Here is a 19,615-nt window from a genome sequence, read left to right as displayed (position 1 = left end):
CCGTTCCATTTCTAATCTCCGTCTGGTATATAACAACATGCAGTGAAATACACCTCTACGCAACAATGAATCTTTGCAAACGCCGGCTTTAGAAGCTTTTACAGCGTTTTTATTTTTATTGTGTGTCGCTTGATCAGTGTAGCACGTATAAAACGAGGGACTCCATGGGGATTTAATTCTATATTCCGGGGCGATTCATTCATACACAAAGTAGACTGTGCGGTTGTCTCTGCGCAAGCTTGGGCCTTTTGACTCGGGGTAGAGCGGTGCAGGTGCCTCCTTCGGTGCCGATCACGTGAACAGAGCGCCTTCGTGCACAGAAATCGTTTGTGGTCAGTCAGCTGACCAGAAGGAGAGGGAGAAGACCTGTTATGACGTCATGAGGGAAAGATTGGCGAGCCGTGTGGATGGGGATGCCGTCACCTGGACGGAGGACAGGTGGGCTAGCGGCGGTAGCGGCGGTGCGAATGTTGAGAAGCGGCTCTAGGTGGAGCGTGACCCGGTTTTCTTGCTCAGCACCTGCGCGGAGAAGGTACGTGCGGAGCCCGTGTGGTTCTTGACAAGCTGTACTTCCGCCGGCTATGACGTTTCAACTGGTGTTGGTGATGTGGCTGTGTTGGGAATAATACCTGCCGGGCACGCCTGTGCGTGGGGAATAGCAGCGCGTGGATTTTATTCAGCCATGAGAAATGGAATGTTGCGGAGAGGGAAGCCGTGCACAGAGAGACGGCGTGACGTAATAAGAGCCGAAAACAATCTCCCCTCCTTCGCCTCTCCCAAGAAGCCGTTTACCATGCGGAACGCTTCTCTGTAAGAAAATTAAAGAAACATCGATCCGGCAGACGGCGATCACGGAGGATGCACGGAGAATAAAAAACGGAGACTATTTTTCGTTGGACGTGGGAGAATCCCCGGGTATTATCGTTACAAGCCATGTCTGCCTTGCTGAGACACCTGTGTTGGTCGTGGGTTTTCGTGTGGCTGGCAACCTTGGTGATGATGGCGAACAACATCCAAACCGTCGCGGAGGATTCCAACGATGACAGCACGCTGACTCTTGGAGCCGTGTTTCCCCAAGAAAACGTCTCGGAGTTCAACCGTACCATGGGACGCGCCATCGCGGACTACAAGAACGACTACCCCAACATCAGCGTCAACCCCTTGACGGTAACGCCGGGAAATAACCCTCAGGACATGTTGAACGAAACATGCGAGTCACTTGCCGGGACTAACATAGCTGCTTTACTGGTGGTGGGGGAAGCCCGGACCTTCCAGATCTTGTCCCTCTACGGTGCACATCTGGGCATCCCTGTGGTTGGAATCAGCCTGAAATACCTTTCTTCGCCCCAAAAGGTAAGAACATTTCCCTCCATTTACGAAACGTTAGCTAGCCTACATCGTACCTATTTTGTTGTATGATATTTCCCTACAGTCATTTACCCACAGGGATAGTCCATGGACAGGCGAGACCGCAATTAAGACCACCAATAATGTCATTTAGGGCTACAGTCAAGACTATTACCTGCGGTGTAATAGAGAATCAAAACAACGTAAAAAGTGAAAAACTTCTTAAGATGTATGTTAAAAGGCATCGGTCTTAAGTAGTTGGTATAGGAAATCAGTAATGTCATTATGTTTTTATTCCGCCTGTTAATAGAAGGTGCCACGAGATGTAGTGTTCCTTAATCCGACAAGGTTTCTCCATCTACATATTGCTTTCATTAGAAAATGCACCTCTTGGGATTTTGATTAAAATCGGGTTAAAAGTGCATCGTATCGTCAGGATAAATTATCAGTAAAATATGCCTGGAATATATACTTCTGACTGTTTCTAATATCACCGTTTTAAGATACGCCCAAAATAGTTACTGAAGCAACTAGATAGATTTTCAAAAATTGGATAAATTTTCAAAATTTTTCAAAGATTTATCCAGTTGCTTGAGTAACTGTTTTTGGCGTATCTTATTATCTGGATGTCTAACCTTCATCAAAGCACAGTTTTAAGGTTGTCAGTGATGAGTGTATATCAAGAATACTTCACCATGTTTAGCCTAAAGCTTTAACAAAAGTACCGATATTCAGCTAGCTTTGAAGGTTTTGATATAGTCACCTAAACGGAAAAACATCGTAATAAAAAAAAGGATCGATACTTAAGGATTAGTGCTTTGAGACGAATCAAACGCCGTTTTGTTGGAACTGGTAAAGCGAGTATTAGGAAGACCAGGTCTTTTTGATATGTTTGAGCACGTGCCGTTTATAGCTGTAAGGGCTCTATACAGGTTTTAGGATCACAGCAGGTAATATATCTACTTCAAAACACACTGCGACGTAAATATGTAACGTTAGGGTGCTAGCATATTCAGGGGCCACGTTGTTAACTTGAACGAGACTGCAAACAAGGACACAGATTTTTAATGAAAGATTTGCACATTATTGATATTAGTGATGACAGTTCCGAAATATCACGTATTTTCTGATAGAACACAAAACTAACTGTAGCATATTTTCTAGCCAGCATAACATCATACATTTTCCGTGTCCTTTAGGTATCATTTCACGATCATATACTGTAAATGCAGACATGTTCGCGGTGGTTTTATGTTCGCGGTTTTCGCGGTGAACTTTCAGCGCGAACTTAAAACCACCGCGAAACTTTTTCCCACCTATGACTGAAGCGCTACTATTGTTTCAAACGCGAAATCAAAACCACCGCGAACACTCCATTTTCTCCCTAACGCGGAATAAAAACCACACAGACTTAAATGCATTTACAGTATCTATGTCACTTCCTCCTTTTTATAAACGTTTAGTGCTATACCCAGCCATCAACTGAATGAAAAAGACTTTTAACACGCTTTCATTGTGTTTAGTAGCCCTTTTGACCAAATTTGATTATCAGATATGCTTTATCAGTGATAAGAAACAAATATGGTTTCTCAATCACAAAATACTCGAGTGAGCTTGTGAAAAAAATGGACATGCTGCAACCATCATCTTTTGAAAAGGTATTAGTCGAAAACATTTCTGATGGGAGTTTGTTATACATATTTTTCTCTAAGTATATTTCCCAATACAAAATTGATATTGTTAGCAAGTGTATGATACCTGTCTCTGCTACCTTTACCTTTTTACTCTCTATATAACCTTTGTAAAGATTGTGTTAATGACCCACGTTCGGACATCAAATAGCTCCAAGCAGGTAAAAGAGCTACAAGGTGGGATACAATGTAGTTGAAAATGGAGGGCGGGCTTTGCACGGCTGGTGGGATATGTCAGAGAGCTGCTGTAAATGCATTTAAGTTCGCGTGGTTTTAATTTCGCGCTAAGTGTTTGCAGTCAGTAGTCTTAAGCTTGCGGCAGTGCTATAGTAACATACTGCTACAGTATTGGACAAAAATGTTTGCGGTGGCTTTAGGTTCGCGGTCAAACGGTCGCCGCGAAGACCGCGAACAAAACAAACACCGCGAACATTTCTGCATTTACAGTATGTTTCCAGTTTTTAAATCATCAGTACAGAAAAGACCCCTCAAATAGATTATGCTTTGCTTCCTGACTAAGGTCATTTTCCCAATAAAAATTAAAATTTAAAGCAAATGGGCTTCTTTCCCATCTATTCACATGTTATCCCGCATATTTGTGTTTCTTAAGCTTGATAGGAAGCATATTGTCAAAAGGTGATAGAGAACAGTTATCGACATATTGTAATCTCGTAGACGCATCTGTTAGTTTTCCTTATTTTTTCAGATTTTAGTTGACATACGTTCTTGCGTTCTTTTCTTTATTCTCCACTGTTCACTGTTGAATCTTAACAAACCGTTATCTTTTTTTCATATTTTCATTGACATACATTCTTGCGTTCCTTTCTTTGTTCTTCACTGTTCACTGTTGAATTCTAACAAACCGTTATCTTTTTTTTCATATTTTCATCGACATACGTTCTTGTGTTCCTTTCTTTCTTCTCCACTGTTCACTGTAGAACCTTACACAAACCGACATCATGCTGTTTTACCTTTGCACCATTTAATCCCTCCAGTCTTCTACACATCATCCATGTTACATGATCTAAAAACTACTAATGGGACCCGGCTTGTAGAAAACATTAGTGCCGACTCGCAGTGCTTCCCGTCGACATATGAGCCGGTTAGTATTCCGTGCCAGCGGTTGATTTTCTGCCGGATGAAAGCGGCAGACTGGCGGAGAGCATTAGACGCTGTCATGCTTGTAATAACGGGGTCTCCACAATGCAGCGTACCGGCTCGTTCCTGGCAAAATTGGTTCTGTGTATTCCCTCTCCGTGGAGGGCACTGCGGACTGATTTGACGGAGGAAGGCGAATCCGGCGACGCGGCCATCGATTGAGACTGCAGACGAAATAAGTTGTCTGTACCCTTCCCTTGCCCTCATGCTCTCTCGCGAGTGCGCCGTCGCATGATTACAATTATTTGCACTTGTCTATTGGGTATATTTTTTTTATATGTAACTTTTAGTTTTTGTTATGATTTGTACATTTTGTAATTGTTTTTATCATTGTTGTAGTTGTCAATTTAGACTTATCTTAGTTATTTGTTTCTAGGGGCCCAGCAGAGGCCGTAACAAGTGTTGCCGGCTCCCTTCAGATTGTAAATTCAATCTGAATAAATAAATAAAAAATGATTGAGTACAAATGAGAAACACACGTGAGACAATGTTGATTTAAAATACTACAAATGCAGATTCTTGTCTGTTATTGTGTTTTTCTTCTTATCACAATGAAAACACTGCTCCATGCTTATCTACCTCTTATCATTCAATCAAGTCAATGATATCCGGACAGGGCAACATTTGCTCAAGCAGTGAATAAGGCTTTATCTAATATCATAAAACACGGCGAATAGGGTATTACATAATTTGATACTGACTCATATACACTCGAGCATACGGACAGTGCTTTATTTAAACTTTGACTTTAAAAAACAGAATACTACTTTAAACATCGCGTAAAGAATTAAAAACAACATTACAATTGTTCAGCGTTCATTGGCTATCTAAAACACAAAATCAACTCGCTGCCACTGTAATACTGGTCAATACGGTATTTAAAAAGACCATGCATAGTCATAGGCCGATAATTACTAAATTCTATTGAGTTACCAGTTGAATGTAGAGAGCAGCAAAACGTTCCACAGTGGGATGTACAACAGATGTGCCCACAAGAATATGGCAAAGCAAACGAAGCTGAAAATAACGTGCAAACTTGTTAGCAACCCAACGAAAAGTATTCTATTTACTCAGCAGCAATCGCGAGCAATTATGCTTAGAATTTCCAGCTCACATGTTCCGTCGCCTGACCGTGCACAGTACTATGCTAGTGTGAGAACGCTCCATCTGCAGCGGTTGTTAATGAGTGCTCATCTACACTTGGCTGTTTATGGATGAGTGCCGTAGTTGATTAAGTGGTTGAAGAGCAATCAACGCGATGCGCACATTTCTGCTCGCGTGAATGTGACTTCACTCCGTGTGCGTCATAAGGCATTAGGAAAACATGGCAAATCAAGTGCGCTGTCTTTCATTGTTAGTCAGAGAATCCTCCCCGTTGGGAAATTGTTGTTTATTCATTCGCATATGTACAAGTGTTTAAAGCAAAGATATACAGGGCAAAAAAAACATGCAGGGGGGTCAGATGCCTTGGTGGCTTTTCTTTGGCCTCCCCTCGAAATTTGCCAATAGGAATTATATCATAAATTGTTCGCGGTCAACTCGTATATTATACAGATTTTCAAAGCGAACTAATGTAGTTTGCGTGTGCATATATTTTTTTCTTAGTGCGATAATCAAATCATGCGTTATTTTGAGCAAGATTTGTGTTGTTGTTATTTTGCACCGCCCGGCTCATGGCACCCCCGCTTGTAGGCGGGAAACTTTTGCATAACAACGCTGACAGATCCATAGTAACGGGACCAACGTGACATAACTCAAAACTAAGGAATGTTAAAGATAGAAAATAAGTTGAACTTATACCATAAATCTTGATAATTGAATAGATACGAGGAAATACAAAATGGATTTTAAGGTATTAAACATAATAAGATACATCAATATGATCAATACTAAACATAATTAACACATTTTGAAGAAGTAGATCAGAAATTAGACAAAATATTAATCATCAAATACCAATAATAAAATATTAAAGGAAAAACAGAAAACAAGGAAAACAAACACATCAGGTGAAATTAGTGCTTGGATGTTCTATGAAATCTATCGTTAAATGACAATGTATTACTAGCCCAAGCCTCTGCATGTGCTTTATACAAATGCAGACACACTATTACAGGACTCCCTGCCCCAACATGATGTCCTAGGTTCGAATCCTGTCATGTCATCGATACTGTGCCCTTGGGAAATGCACTTTTACACGACGTTCCACCCAGGTGTTAAAATGGGAACCTGACTTAGGTTGGGGAAGTAAAAGGCGGTGGAAGGAGAGATTTGGGCTCCGCCTTCCAATACCGTGCACTAGATATAGTGGATAACAACCCACTGCCCCTACGGCCTCAAAAGGGCTATGGGACTACTTTTTACTATAATATGCCTAAATCTACCAACAAGCGCAAGTTACTTGCATTAAACAACGCTGCGTTGGGCATACCGGAGATCTAACTGTTGCCACTATGACAGATACATTATCATGAAAGCATAGACGAACGTTATAGGATATTGAAGGGGGCTCATGCCGCCACTACACGTTGTCGTACGCTCGGTGAAGTGAGATGAAGTGAGCTATTCTGCCAGCCTGGTGATTGCGCTGAAGCTTCTCGAGGATGTCTCGTCCATCAAACACCCCGGGCAGCCCGATTGAAGTCTACGGAGCGTTTAGCCCGTCCAGTGCGGTTATCTGTCTTTACTTCCATTTCACTCCTGTCAATCCGCTTCTTTCCGGTGCCTGTTTGATGAGAAGTCAAACTTTGCTACATGACAATCCAATTACAATATGCCTCCCCCAACGATTTTTTAGGAGAGGTCAGACTACTCAAGGAATCGACATGCACATTCAAAAAACATACATATATTGACACGCAGATAATATTTTTATCAAATATTGCCGACTCTTTGCTGTTTCCCTGATTTGTTCAAATATTTTAATCAACTGACATATTTCCCTGGCAATATCAAAACAACAAACAACTACAATCATCCAATGACTGCCCTTGACAAGTTTCATAATATGAATCGTGACATCTTTATATTATGACCTTGTTGTTAGGAATTTTTGTGTTTTATGCTTATGTTTAGTTTCATTATTTGAATTGATATTTTTATTATGTGCTATTCATCACTCAAAATAATTTCATTAATACCGTAATCTTAGTTACCTTGGCGACCAACAAATAAGCTTGCAAGCTTTCGGCCACCCTTGCACATTTGTATCATGATTTTATCATTGTTTTCACTTATTGTATTCTTTGATTCATGCTAAATAAACAACAACAATAGAAAAAACAATGACCTACTTATCAATAAGCTTTGCACCTTAAGTTGCACAATCCCGCCACCCATAGGTCGCGAAGCAATAATGTGCAAATGTCGCCATCTAAATTCCACCCCCACAATTGATGAAAATAAATTTGACCACGTCCATAACTGACTAATGGCTCTCACATTGCCCCATCATCGCCCAGCTGGTCAACTTGCTTCTGGATTAACCCACAATCGCTGCTGTATTGTTGAGGGACGATACGGTGATTAGCTCCGTAATCGGAAAGGAGGTCAGCTCGAAAACTGTGGCAGAACATCCAACAAAAGAGCGAGAATCCGTCTGGGACAGTAATTGGCCTCCGAAGGCCCCACTTGAGGTGTTCTAGTTCTGAGTTTATGTGACAGTGGTCTCTTCTGTCTTCAAACTAGTTCTGATTGTGTGTGACAGTGATATCTTTTCTCTTCAAACTAGATCTGAGTTTGTGTGACAGTGGTGTCTTCTGCCTTGAAACTAGTTCTGAGTATGTGTGACAGTGGTCTCTTCTGTCTTCAAACTAGTTATGAGTTTGTGTGACAATGGTCTCTTCTGTCTTCAAACTAATTCTGAATTTGTGTGTGTGACAGTGGTCTCTTCTGCCTTCATATTAGTTCTGAGTATGTGTGACAGTGGTCTTTTCTGCCTTCAAACTAGTTCTGATATTGTGTAACAGTGGTGTCTTCTGCCTTCATACTAGTTCTGAGTTTGTGTGACAATGGTGTCTTCTGCCTTCATACTAGTTCTGAGTTTGTGTGACAGTGGTCTCTTCTGTCTTCAAACTAGTTCTGAGTTTGTGTGACAATGGTCACTTCTGTCTTCAAACTAATTCTGAATTTGTGTGTGTGATAGTGGTCTCTTCTGTCTTCAAACTAGTTCTGAGTTTGTGTGACAGTGGTCTCTTCTGCCTTCAAACTAGTTCTGAGTTTGTGTGACAGTGGTGTTTTCTGCCTTCATACTAGTTCTGAGTTTGTGTGACAGTGGTGTCTTCTGCCTTCATATTAGTTCTGAGTTTGTGTGACAGTTGTCTCTTCTGTCTTCAAACTAGTTCTGAGTTTGTGTGACAGTTGTCTCTTCTGCCTTCATACTAGTTCTGAGTTTGTGTGACAGTGGTGTCTTCTGCCTTCATACTAGTTCTGAGTTTGTGTGACAATGGTGTCTTCTGCCTTCATACTAGTTCTGAGTTTGTGTGACAGTGGTGTCTTCTGCCTTCATACTAGTTTTGAGTATGTGTAACAGTGGTCTCTTCTGTCTTCATACTAGTTCTGAGTTTGTGTGACAGTGGTGTCTTCTGCCTTCAAACTAATTCTGAATTTGTGTGTGTGATAGTGGTCTCTTCTGTCTTCAAACTAGTTCTGAGTTTGTGTGACAGTGGTCTCTTCTGTCTTCAAACTAATTCTGAATTTGTGTGTGTGATAGTGGTCTCTTCTGCCTTCATACTAGTTCTGAGTTTGTGTGACAGTGGTCTCTTCTGCCTTCATACTAGTTCTGAGTTTGTGTGACAGTGGTCTCTTCTGTCTTCAAACTAGTTCTGAGTTTGTGTGACAATGGTCTCTTCTGTCTTCAAACTAATTCTGAATTTGTGTGTGTGATAGTGGTCTCTTCTGCCTTCATATTAGTTCTGAGTTTGTGTGACAGTGGTGTCTTCTGCCTTCAAACTAGTTCTGAGTTTGTGTGACAGTTGTCTCTTCTGCCTTCATACTAGTTCTGAGTTTGTGTAACAGTGGTGTCTTCTGCCTTCATACTAGTTCTGAGTTTGTGTGACAGTGGTGTCTTCTGCCTTCATACTAGTTCTGAGTTTGTGTGACAATGGTGTCTTCTGCCTTCATACTAGTTCTGAGTTTGTGTGACAGTGGTGTCTTCTGCCTTCATACTAGTTCTGAGTATGTGTGACAGTGGTCTCTTCTGTCTTCATACTAGTTCTGAGTTTGTGTGACAGTTATCTCTTCTGCCTTCATACTAGTTCTGAGTTTGTGTGACAGTTGTATCTTCTGCCTTAATAATAGTTCTGAGTTTGTGTGACAGTGGTGTCTTCTGCCTTCAAACTAATTCTGAATTTGTGTGTGTGATAGTGGTGTCTTCTGTCTTCAAACTACTTCTGAGTTTGTGTGACAGTGGTTTCTTCTGTCTTCATACTAGTTCTGAGTATGTGTGACAGTGGTGTCTTCTGCCTTAGTTTATACTAGTTCTGAGTTTGTGTGACAGTGGTGTCTTCTGCCTTAGTTTATACTAGTTCTGAGTTTGTGTGACAGTGGTGTCTTCTGCCTTCATACTAGTTCTGAGTTTGTGTGACAGTGGTGTCTTCTGCCTTCATACTAGTTCTGAGTTTGTGTGACAGTGGTGTCTTCTGTCTTCATACTAGTTCTGAGTTTGTGTGACAGTGGTGTCTTCTGCCTCATACTAGTTCTGAGTTTGTGTGACAGTGGTGTCTTCTGCCTTAGTTTATACTAGTTCTGAGTTTGTGTGACAGTGGTGTCTTCTGCCTTCATACTAGTTCTGAGTTTGTGTGACAGTGGTGTCTTCTGCCTTCATACTAGTTCTGAGTTTGTGTGACAGTGGTGTCTTCTGTCTTCATACTAGTTCTGAGTTTGTGTGACAGTTGTCTCTTCTGCCTTCATACTAGTTCTGAGTTTGTGTGACAGTGGTGTCTTCTGTCTTCATACTAGTTCTGAGTTTGTGTGACAGTGGTGTCTTCTGCCTCATACTAGTTCTGAGTTTGTGTGACAGTGGTGTCTTCTGCCTTAGTTTATACTAGTTCTGAGTTTGTGTGACAGTGGTGTCTTCTGCCTTCATACTAGTTCTGAGTTTGTGTGACAGTGGTGTCTTCTGCCTTCATACTAGTTCTGAGTTTGTGTGACAGTGGTGTCTTCTGTCTTCATACTAGTTCTGAGTTTGTGTGACAGTTGTCTCTTCTGCCTTCATACTAGTTCTGAGTTTGTGTGACAGTGGTGTCTTCTGCCTTCATACTAGTTCTGAGTTTGTGTGACAGTGGTGTCTTCTGTCTTCATACTAGTTCTGAGTTTGTGTGACAGTGGTGTCTTCTGCCTTCATACTAGTTCTGAGTTTGTGTGACAGGGGTGTCTTCTGCCTTCATACTAGTTCTGAGTTTGTGTGACAGTGGTGTCTTCTGCCTTCATACTAGTTCTGAGTTTGTGTGACAGTGGTGTCTTCAAACCTGTCTGTACATTGATGGGATGAGATTACACAGCTTCTCGTGAACATGAAAGATAATTAAAAAGGAGCAGTCGGAGCATAATTCAACTGTTCTAACATCACATGCCTCTCCCTCTCTAATCAGGCACAGTGTGTCATAGACTGTACCCCGAAATTAAGCCTCTTCCGCTAATTCATTTTGTGTAGCTAATGAAAGCGTATGAGATGCGATGAGTTGAACAAGTTGCCAGACGTGCGCTCAGGTGGTAGATATTTAGGGCGTTCAACTTTGCGGTCCGTTCGTGCCGGTGTAGCAATAACGTATAGGGGCTGTTTGTAGGATACATCAATGTCAAAAAGACACAATGACAGATTGGAGTCATATTCATCGTGCGTAACGTTCTAATTACTTGCACGCAAATCTTGTCCAAAAATCGGGACATCTAACCGTCCATTGACAGCAAGCGTATAGGTTCTGTTGGTCACCTGTTGGTTAGCGTTGTTTTTTTTACGATTTTAACATTACATGTTGATCTAAATGTTGACTTCCTTACCATTGGGCATGAAAAGATAAAGCGGATTCACACGAACGACTTAGTAGCTGGGAAACTGCGCTTGGCAAATCATTTAACAATGATGAACGGCGGTTGACACGCCCTCTATATTTTCATAGGCAAGAGACTCCGACTCTGCATTTTTTAAAGGCAAATTTACATGCTGTTATGCTCGCATGCCTTTCTTTTTCCATTTCCATCCCATCAGATTTTTCTGAGATACGAGTGATTCTTCTATATAATCTAGAATTACCTTATTTCACGCACGGGCTATCTTATTCCATTATTCAGATTTAGCAGCTAAAAGATTTAGTCCAGTTTCTAATTTATCCTCATCCCCAATACATTTACGACTGAAGAGAAATCCTCGTTGGATGTAATATGTGTTACAAATGCCACATGACAAGTCAAATGACATTCTCATTTGACAACGTTGCTACATCATTCAAATGCTTTCGAAAAATCAATTCTCTTTCTGCCTTAGCTAATGTTATCACATGTTAACGTTACACGTATCTACGGACCTAGTCTGTTTTGTAATTTACCCTAACCCCTAGAGTTTCCGACTGAAATGCTTCTTTTTAGGTGTGATACGCGTTACAAATACCACATGACATGCCAAATGACTTGCTGCCCTGAAAACGTTGCTACATCATACAAATGCTTTCGAAAAATCAATTCGCTTTCTCTCTGTCTTAGGTAATGTTATTCACGTGTTATAATGTATTCACAATGTGGTTTCATCTTCACGGGCAGTGAACGCGCACAGTACGGTTACTTTGATAACGGTTAACATTAGCAATGCATATTACCTGCACTATCTATGCTTGTCTCTCCCTGCTACGCGTCCTTTCGTCACGGCTTGATGCACAGAGCCAATGCCTATCACTCCGGCATTTAAGATATAGCTGAAATAGTTGGAATTGTTTCCCGTGATTTGAAAGTTACTGATCTGAGTTTTCATACTGATTGAATGCATGAGGTGTGACAATATGTGTTGATGGGGAAACAAATTGTGAGCTTGTCCTTCAAGTATGCCCTCGCCTTCGCAACCTGCCCACCAGTAGTTTAACGAGCTCTTACCCGAATTACAATTTCACGAGCAGTTTGATAAGGTAACTCTTGATGGGGTGGTCCTCCATTTTACAGACCATTATCACCAGGAGCGTAACACCGTATTGCGTGAGGAAATTAGCAGCATACTCCGTAAAACGGTCTTTCATTGGTCACACCATTAACTTAATCACCACGCATAAAGACTTATCAATAGTGATGACACTTTGAAATAAAACCATGTCAAAATGTAAAACACTTTTTTTTCTAAAAAAAAACTTGGTGTGCTTAGTGCCTTTGTTTTGGGACATGGGAGATTATAGTTCCAAGGATTTCCATGAACCACAATGTATATGTAGCTTTTTAAATCTTAGACTATACGAGGGTGATTAAAGAATTAAAGAAAGTGGTTTTATAACAGGACTTAGTTGTCTTCGAATGAGTATAAAGCTAATGGCACATATTTTCTTGAGACTGAAATATCTCAATCTGCTGTTCATATTTTTATGATCGACTGAGTTGATATCAAGAGTTGATGACCACACCCTTGTTAATGTTGGAAATCCGTCAGAAGATCATTTCCTCCAGATCTAATCCAATTACAATTACTGTAGGAAGGTGAAATCACACATGTATAGTAATAAATTACTCTATGGGTTACAAGCCAATCTTTATTTCTCAACTTTCAACAGTTCCTCTTTTGCAGCTGCTAGAATGGAGCTTATAAATATATGCATTTTGATACATGTGCAGTTTTACTTTCCAACAGTAGCTATAGGTCATTTACTAAAATATAGATTTTCAGTGCACGTTAATTGAACCTCCCTTGTACTGGCTCTTTGATTCAATAGACTTTCTGACAGACTTCCATTGGTGTGGTCATTTTGAAATCAGCTCATGCACTGCACAGCAAATAGAGATATTTATCTCAAAAAGATATGTACCTTTGCTGTTACGCCAAATGTCAACTCATTCGATGAAAAACTAAGCTTATTATGCATACCATCTTTTGGCACCATTCTCGAAGAGAAAAAATCAATTCAAACGTGACCTTTTGACAAAGTACTTTGAGTGTAAAAACCTCAGAAAAATTCCACATTGCGCATTATAAAACAGATATAGTATGTACATGTATATACAAATAATGCCATATATAGTACAAAGGGAGAAATAACAATATCAGAATGATTTTATTATCAAAAATAACCCAACAGCACAAGCTGTATCAATTTCTTAAGAGGTTAAAGGTGTATACTTATATCATAGATATACATGCAATAGTCACAGAAAATTGACAAAACATTTGTACTATTGCACTGCACCTTGACTGCTAGATATTGATTTCATTTCATATATGTAGTGATATATACGTGCCTGTATTACGAATATCACGGTATCAGCAATGCCTAAAGCCTATAATATAATATGTCCATAAACCTGCGGCAGTGTTGTTGATGAATGTTTTTTACATCTAGCTTACCAACAAAAAACATGCCGACTTAAGGAATTGTTGTGAAATTTAATTTGAATTGAAATGTGTTGATGACATAATCTGATATAGAATATATGAGGTTTTAACCGGTGAATTACAACCAGTTGATCCCCCCCAAAAAGGATGTATTAATAGGATTTTTTTGTAGTTTAAGATCTTAAATTGATTTATACACTGCTATATATTTGTTTCTTCACCTGTTCATCTCTGCTTGCGCTACATGCGCATTCATGCGTTACATACATTTAAAATGATGAACGACTTGATACACAAACAAATTAACCTGTTCTATATAATACAGTAGAGGTAGATCGTCCCCAATGGGCCGGAACAACTTATTGTAGATAAGTGGAGATATAGATGGGAATATTTGAGGGATATCATTTCATAAAGAAAACTAATTCATATTCCCTGTCTACGCCACATCTTGTTCTGAGGTAGCATCTGTTTTAGACAAGGTTCGTTCAGTTGCGATATCATTTAGATCTAGATAACAACATGTTTTACCTATACTGTGTCTACTGTGGTATAATACAGAATGCGGTTTATATAACTCAGATACAAAACGTTTTAATGTATGAATATCTGTGGTAAACCGATTTAACATTTCATTACTCATGGCCATCTTTTTGGAGTTCAAAATTCAGATTCAAATTTGATGTGAAAGTGTGGATGTCTCAGTACTTTGTGATCCCTTGTAGACGCATTAAAACTGTAAGAAAACTGAGATAGTCTTGAGAGCCTTAAGCTTCTGAAATATCTCCTTGTACAGGAAACAATCATAGGATATCTCCTGCTAGACGTCTTTCTTTTCTGCAGTTTCCTTTGGTTCATCGGATCAACCTGTATGATCTTATCGAATTGTCATTTTCGGCACGTTTTCCATTCCGTCGTCGTCAGGCCTTGTGGTCCTCTTTTATACTATTAAGTGGAACCATCCCGGCCGAACACGCCGCTCTGCAGACCTACAGCTTAGCTTTCAAAATGGCTGCGGGCTTAACGATCTGCCGGGGAATTCATGGGCTCCTCGCAGGAGGAAATCTACAGCCCGAGCACCTCCTTAAGCCCCGGGAACATAGATGTGAGGAACCGGCATCAGGGTGTGATGTCATCTCAGTTCTCGTGATTTAAACAAAGAATACATTTTCCAGAACGTTGCAGAAAGGTGTACCAAATTTTTGTGTGTAAGAATTGATTCAGAAGGTTTCTTGTGGATGCAAAATTAATCTTCATCCCACATGTGATTTTACACAGCCTGAAATGATTTATAACTCTTGTAGTGTTATCTCAGTTCTCTTTATTCAAACAACAACGAAAAACAAACATTTTTCAGAACGTTTCACGAAGTATAGTACCACCTTTTTGTGTATAAGAATTGATTCAGAAGGTTCTTTGTGGATGCAGACTTAATCTTCGTCCTACATGGGATTTTACACAGCCTGAAATGATTTATGACGTTTGTCGTGTTGATATGGCGCAGACATGCTAAATATTCCGTCAGAAATATCAAGTTGACTTTACGTAAAATGCATTTTGTAGGTATAAACGCAATGCCTAAATCATGCTCTGATATGCTTTTAAGGATATAAAAGAATATAAATCTATGTTCGAATATAATATGTAGATTGGGGTTGTTGCTTAATATGAAATGAGGATTTTTACTTGCAATCGAAGTTGAATAACATCTTACTAGTACGAATTGTGGGACATTTAAGTCACTAGTGGTAAATAGACATGTTTGAGCAGTTTAAGATTAGAAGGCAGCTAAGAGCAACTGAAGGGGACATGTTTTATGCGAAGCACCACCTTTACGAGTCCACTCTGTATGCAGACAGCATTAGAGGACATCGTTACCTTACTCCGTAACGATTCCCCGACGGATAGGCCTTTTTATGACGTCTGTGTGGCGGTTTGGTCTCTCGTTTGTAAAAGCCTGCTTCAGGTAAAATGTTCAAATGATGGCTTTGTTCGTGGGATCTAATTGCTGTGATAAAGATGTAACGTAGTGTATAGGCGAAGAGAGATTGGGGAGTAAAACATGTCCAGACACTTTCTTTTTCTCAATTCCTGTGCAAAAAAAAAAGAATTGGCTAGAGCATATTTGCGCAGGCTAATAGTCTCAACGTGAACCGTAACCTTCAACTAGTAGGTTAAAGAAAACAACGATGTATCTTATTGTGGCAAATTGACGTCAAGTCGTATAAGGCATCTTCTTCTCTTTATTCTTACAAAAGCCGCTTTTGATTGATATTAAAAAGTAAACTGTTCTCCTTGTCTTTATCAACTTTCATCACTCCGGATACGTAAGTTTTATTTACATATGACGTCAGCATTGGGTCAAAGGTTGTTGGGAGTCGATATCGCCCGCCGTCTCGGTTGAGAGAAGGTTGGTATGCCTTGATGTTCATTGTGCGCCAATCTTTGCCTGTCCAATATCTCCCTCTTACCTACATGCACTTCCTAGCGTCAGAATTGCAATTCCCTCGTTAGACCAGTTTGCTAGCCCATGATGTAAACCACAAAATCTCCACTTAAACTGCACGTCCCTTTTTTCCTATAATGACTCCTGGACTCCATTATTGACGAGCGCCTGGAATAACAGCTCCTATCCCGTCGATCAAGGGGTCGATAGCGCCGTGAAAGGCTAATGACTCGGACTATAATGATACCTCCCGCGGTTATCTAGTACATACTTCAGTAATAAGAACGCATCTGCGGGGACATCATACAACACCGGGAAACAGAGGCGCTGTCAAACCCTTCTGTCTACATCCTTGTTTAATGAGAGTCCTTTGGAGAACTGCACACTGGAGAATAACGGAACATGCTGAAATATTAACGTACAAGGCTTTCTCTAGCTCTCGGGTAGAAGAGCTTGCTGAGGAGCGATCGATTTTTTCCATCAGAAGAACATAGGAGGCCTTCATTCTTTTGTGTTGACTCGTCTTCCATTAAATTCTGTATTAGATCATCTTATATCCGGCAAATATCAATGGTTATGAAATCCATTTAACGCTTATTTCTTCAAATATGTTATCTATTAATTTCATACACACAAATGGTTTTAGTTCTGGGTAAGTAGTAGATGAGTGAATGAAGCTATACCAATTGAATGAGGAACAGTATAAAAGGGACTAGAGAAAGAGATGAAATCATGTTTACAAGAATCAACAAATGTTTAGCCACCGCAACATTAAACAATAATCAACTTACTTTCTGAATTCAAATAATATGCTTTAAAGCTGAAGAATTGCTTTATGATACCAAAAACATGAGATTTCCATTCAAAAGTATTCCAATGTTAACGTTGTATATGTGCATGCCTAATTCTAGCATAATGACGGATGGAGTTGGAAATGTATCACTAATACTGACAAACATAATGAGGAGACCCTCTTCAAGACAATAGCAATTTTGAGTATCTGAAATACATGAAGAAGAATAACTTTATTGCGCGACAATTGCAACAGGTGCAATGTATAGCAACTACAAGATACATGACAATCGAGCTATTTCTAATATCGAACAATTTGAAATAACTAATCTAATATATGAATAACAGTAGAAACAATCTATTTAATAGTGTTCTATAGAACAATTTGTTGGTAACGTTAAGAGTATTCTGCGTCCGGGCTGTATGACGTTGTTTCGTTTTTGCATAGAGTTGTTTGAGACGTTTCTTGACCGGGGCCCCCAAAATGGCAGCTACTGCTGCCGTGTGCAAGGCACGTCCGACTCTCTCGAACAGAAACAAGTCTCCGATAACACCGCACAGCTGCAAACATTATGATAAGACATAGCAAGGCATATAGAAATCACCCTACATTTAAATTGGTCGATACGACGTTTATTTACCGACTGAATATATGTGCTAGAACACCAAGGAAATATCTCTCTTAAATGTATATCACATTCTGTAATCGTTTTCTTTTGGTTTTATCTTATCATTGTGTATTTGTCTGTTTTGAATGTACTATGTGTCCTATCTGCTCACTATTTTGAATGTACAAAGATTAACTTGGCTTCACAAAGATGCTGACAAATATGAATTTGAAGGATTTGCCTGTAGGGTACGGGTATTGCGAATATCCTATTATTACATCAAGCTTGTACCACCTCAAGCTTTAATTAGCTGAACATCACAAAATTGCTGAATATGTATTAGACGTTTGCTTACCTTTCTATTAAATCCTTATTGCCTATTATCCACGTTGCCTAGTATCATATCTATTTTTGTATGTAACTGATAGAAAAATAACAAGTTTTGCATAATTTGGGTAGGCGTATTTTCCCCATTAAAAAATGTTTGGGTGGTGAATTATAAGCGTTAATTGGAAATATCCACAGCATACCACCCCAGGATTAAATCTATTGTGTACCCTCTTCAGCTGTACCTTTCCTTGCACGACGGTAATTACATACCAGCACCAGACTTCATCAACAAAAGGTTCTCGGTTATCAAAGCATAATTAATTACATTACCCAGGAGGCACGCACAACTCATCTCTCCCGTCATTTCGACTTTGCTGAAATCATTACCCCGCCAGCCAAATTGAAACGCCGGTAGCTGGCTGGTTCAATTGCAATCGATGAAGGTCTAATTCAACTGTTCCTAATTGGTATCTACATACGAGGAGTATATCTGCTTGCCAAAGGCGTTCGGAAATGTCTCAGATAACCAAGGACGCTGTGATCCACGTCAGTACTCGTCGTCTTGACAGTTTATTGATTTTGAAGTGTCTTGGCGATAGTTAAGAGCTATGCTTTCTGTGCGTGGATTCCATCAAAGCAACGTTATCTGTGCCCAAAACCACTAAGAGCGATGTTAAGTGAGAATATCACATACGTAAGGGGTGTCTGAGGCCAGGGGCTCTGGTAGGGTGTTTATATATAAATTCCTGGATGTTCGACAGGTAGATAGGGTTTGGAGCCCTTGCAGCCCTGAAAAAGGAAAGGGATTAGATTGCATTACTTGCTTGTGTGTATGTATCAGATATTTCTCTTAATTCGTTTACCTCTGGCAGTAGCCGAGACGCATTTTGATCGACGCTACTCTGTTCGATGAAATATTCTTATTTTGCATTTTTGATTCATCTGAGTTGTTGAAATTGATTGATAAACTACTTTATTGAAAACAACTGCATTTAAAAGTCACATTTTGATAGATTTATTAACAAAACATCAATCATCAAAACTAATGACGAATTCGAACCATCCTTCCATGTTTAAGTTACACTACGTTAAGTTTCCCCCATGACTAGATTCATGATGCGCACCATTGCCTCCCTTAGCCATTTAGCTGCAACAGTGTCTTTAGCATAATTGCAAACGACAGTCAGAATATCTACGTAGAAGTAACTCCTATTTGTAGAACATCAAAGAATCAGTACATCATAACATCACAACCCTCTCCGGAGAAGCACTCAGCATTCAACGGCCTCCAACTGGTAAATCACTATGAATTCCCTTGTTCGGGATTCCATTTCACGGTCCGCTAACTTACCAATGACAAAACCTCCAACTTCACAATGTTAATTCCCTTAAGCCGTCGTTTGACGGACGTCATAAAAGAAAAGTCAAAACAAAGACGGTAGAACTGCATTCGATACTTCATTGCCGTCTATTCAGGCACCAAGGAAAGATAACGGTTTTATGAAGAAGCGCATTCCTTAATTAAGGTTTCGAGACACGGTATGTGAGTAAGACAGCTTCAGAGACCGTTTAGTTTGTGTGTAATGTCACATTGGGACGTTACGTGGTTCAAAATGACGACATCATCACTGTACAATATTTTTTTCTTTGGTCTTCCCAGCAGATCCTGAGATGCAATGAATGTGATTGAATACAGAGGAGCAGATGAGTGATAGGCAATTCC

The 19,615-nt window shown here is 39.9% G+C and overlaps 1 protein-coding gene across 2 annotated transcripts in view; it reads left to right on the top strand.

Annotated features, from left to right (window-relative positions):
• Positions 1 to 239: 239 nt before the first annotated feature.
• LOC136444892 (glutamate receptor ionotropic, NMDA 3A-like) overlaps positions 240 to 19,615 on the top strand; it is a 51,319-nt gene continuing 31,943 nt past the window's right edge. For both annotated transcript variants that reach the window (XM_066442650.1, XM_066442649.1), the window contains exon 1: positions 240 to 1,353. In XM_066442650.1, the coding sequence (XP_066298747.1) occupies positions 934 to 1,353 (420 nt within the window). In that variant the 5' untranslated portion in view covers positions 240 to 933. The remainder of the gene's footprint in view (positions 1,354 to 19,615) is intronic.

The sequence above is a fragment of the Branchiostoma lanceolatum genome, chromosome 11 (genome assembly GCF_035083965.1).
Source record: "Branchiostoma lanceolatum isolate klBraLanc5 chromosome 11, klBraLanc5.hap2, whole genome shotgun sequence".
NCBI lineage: Eukaryota > Metazoa > Chordata > Leptocardii > Amphioxiformes > Branchiostomatidae > Branchiostoma > Branchiostoma lanceolatum.
Note: the sequence above shows the minus strand (reverse complement) of the source record. Positions and strands in the feature narration are given on the sequence as shown.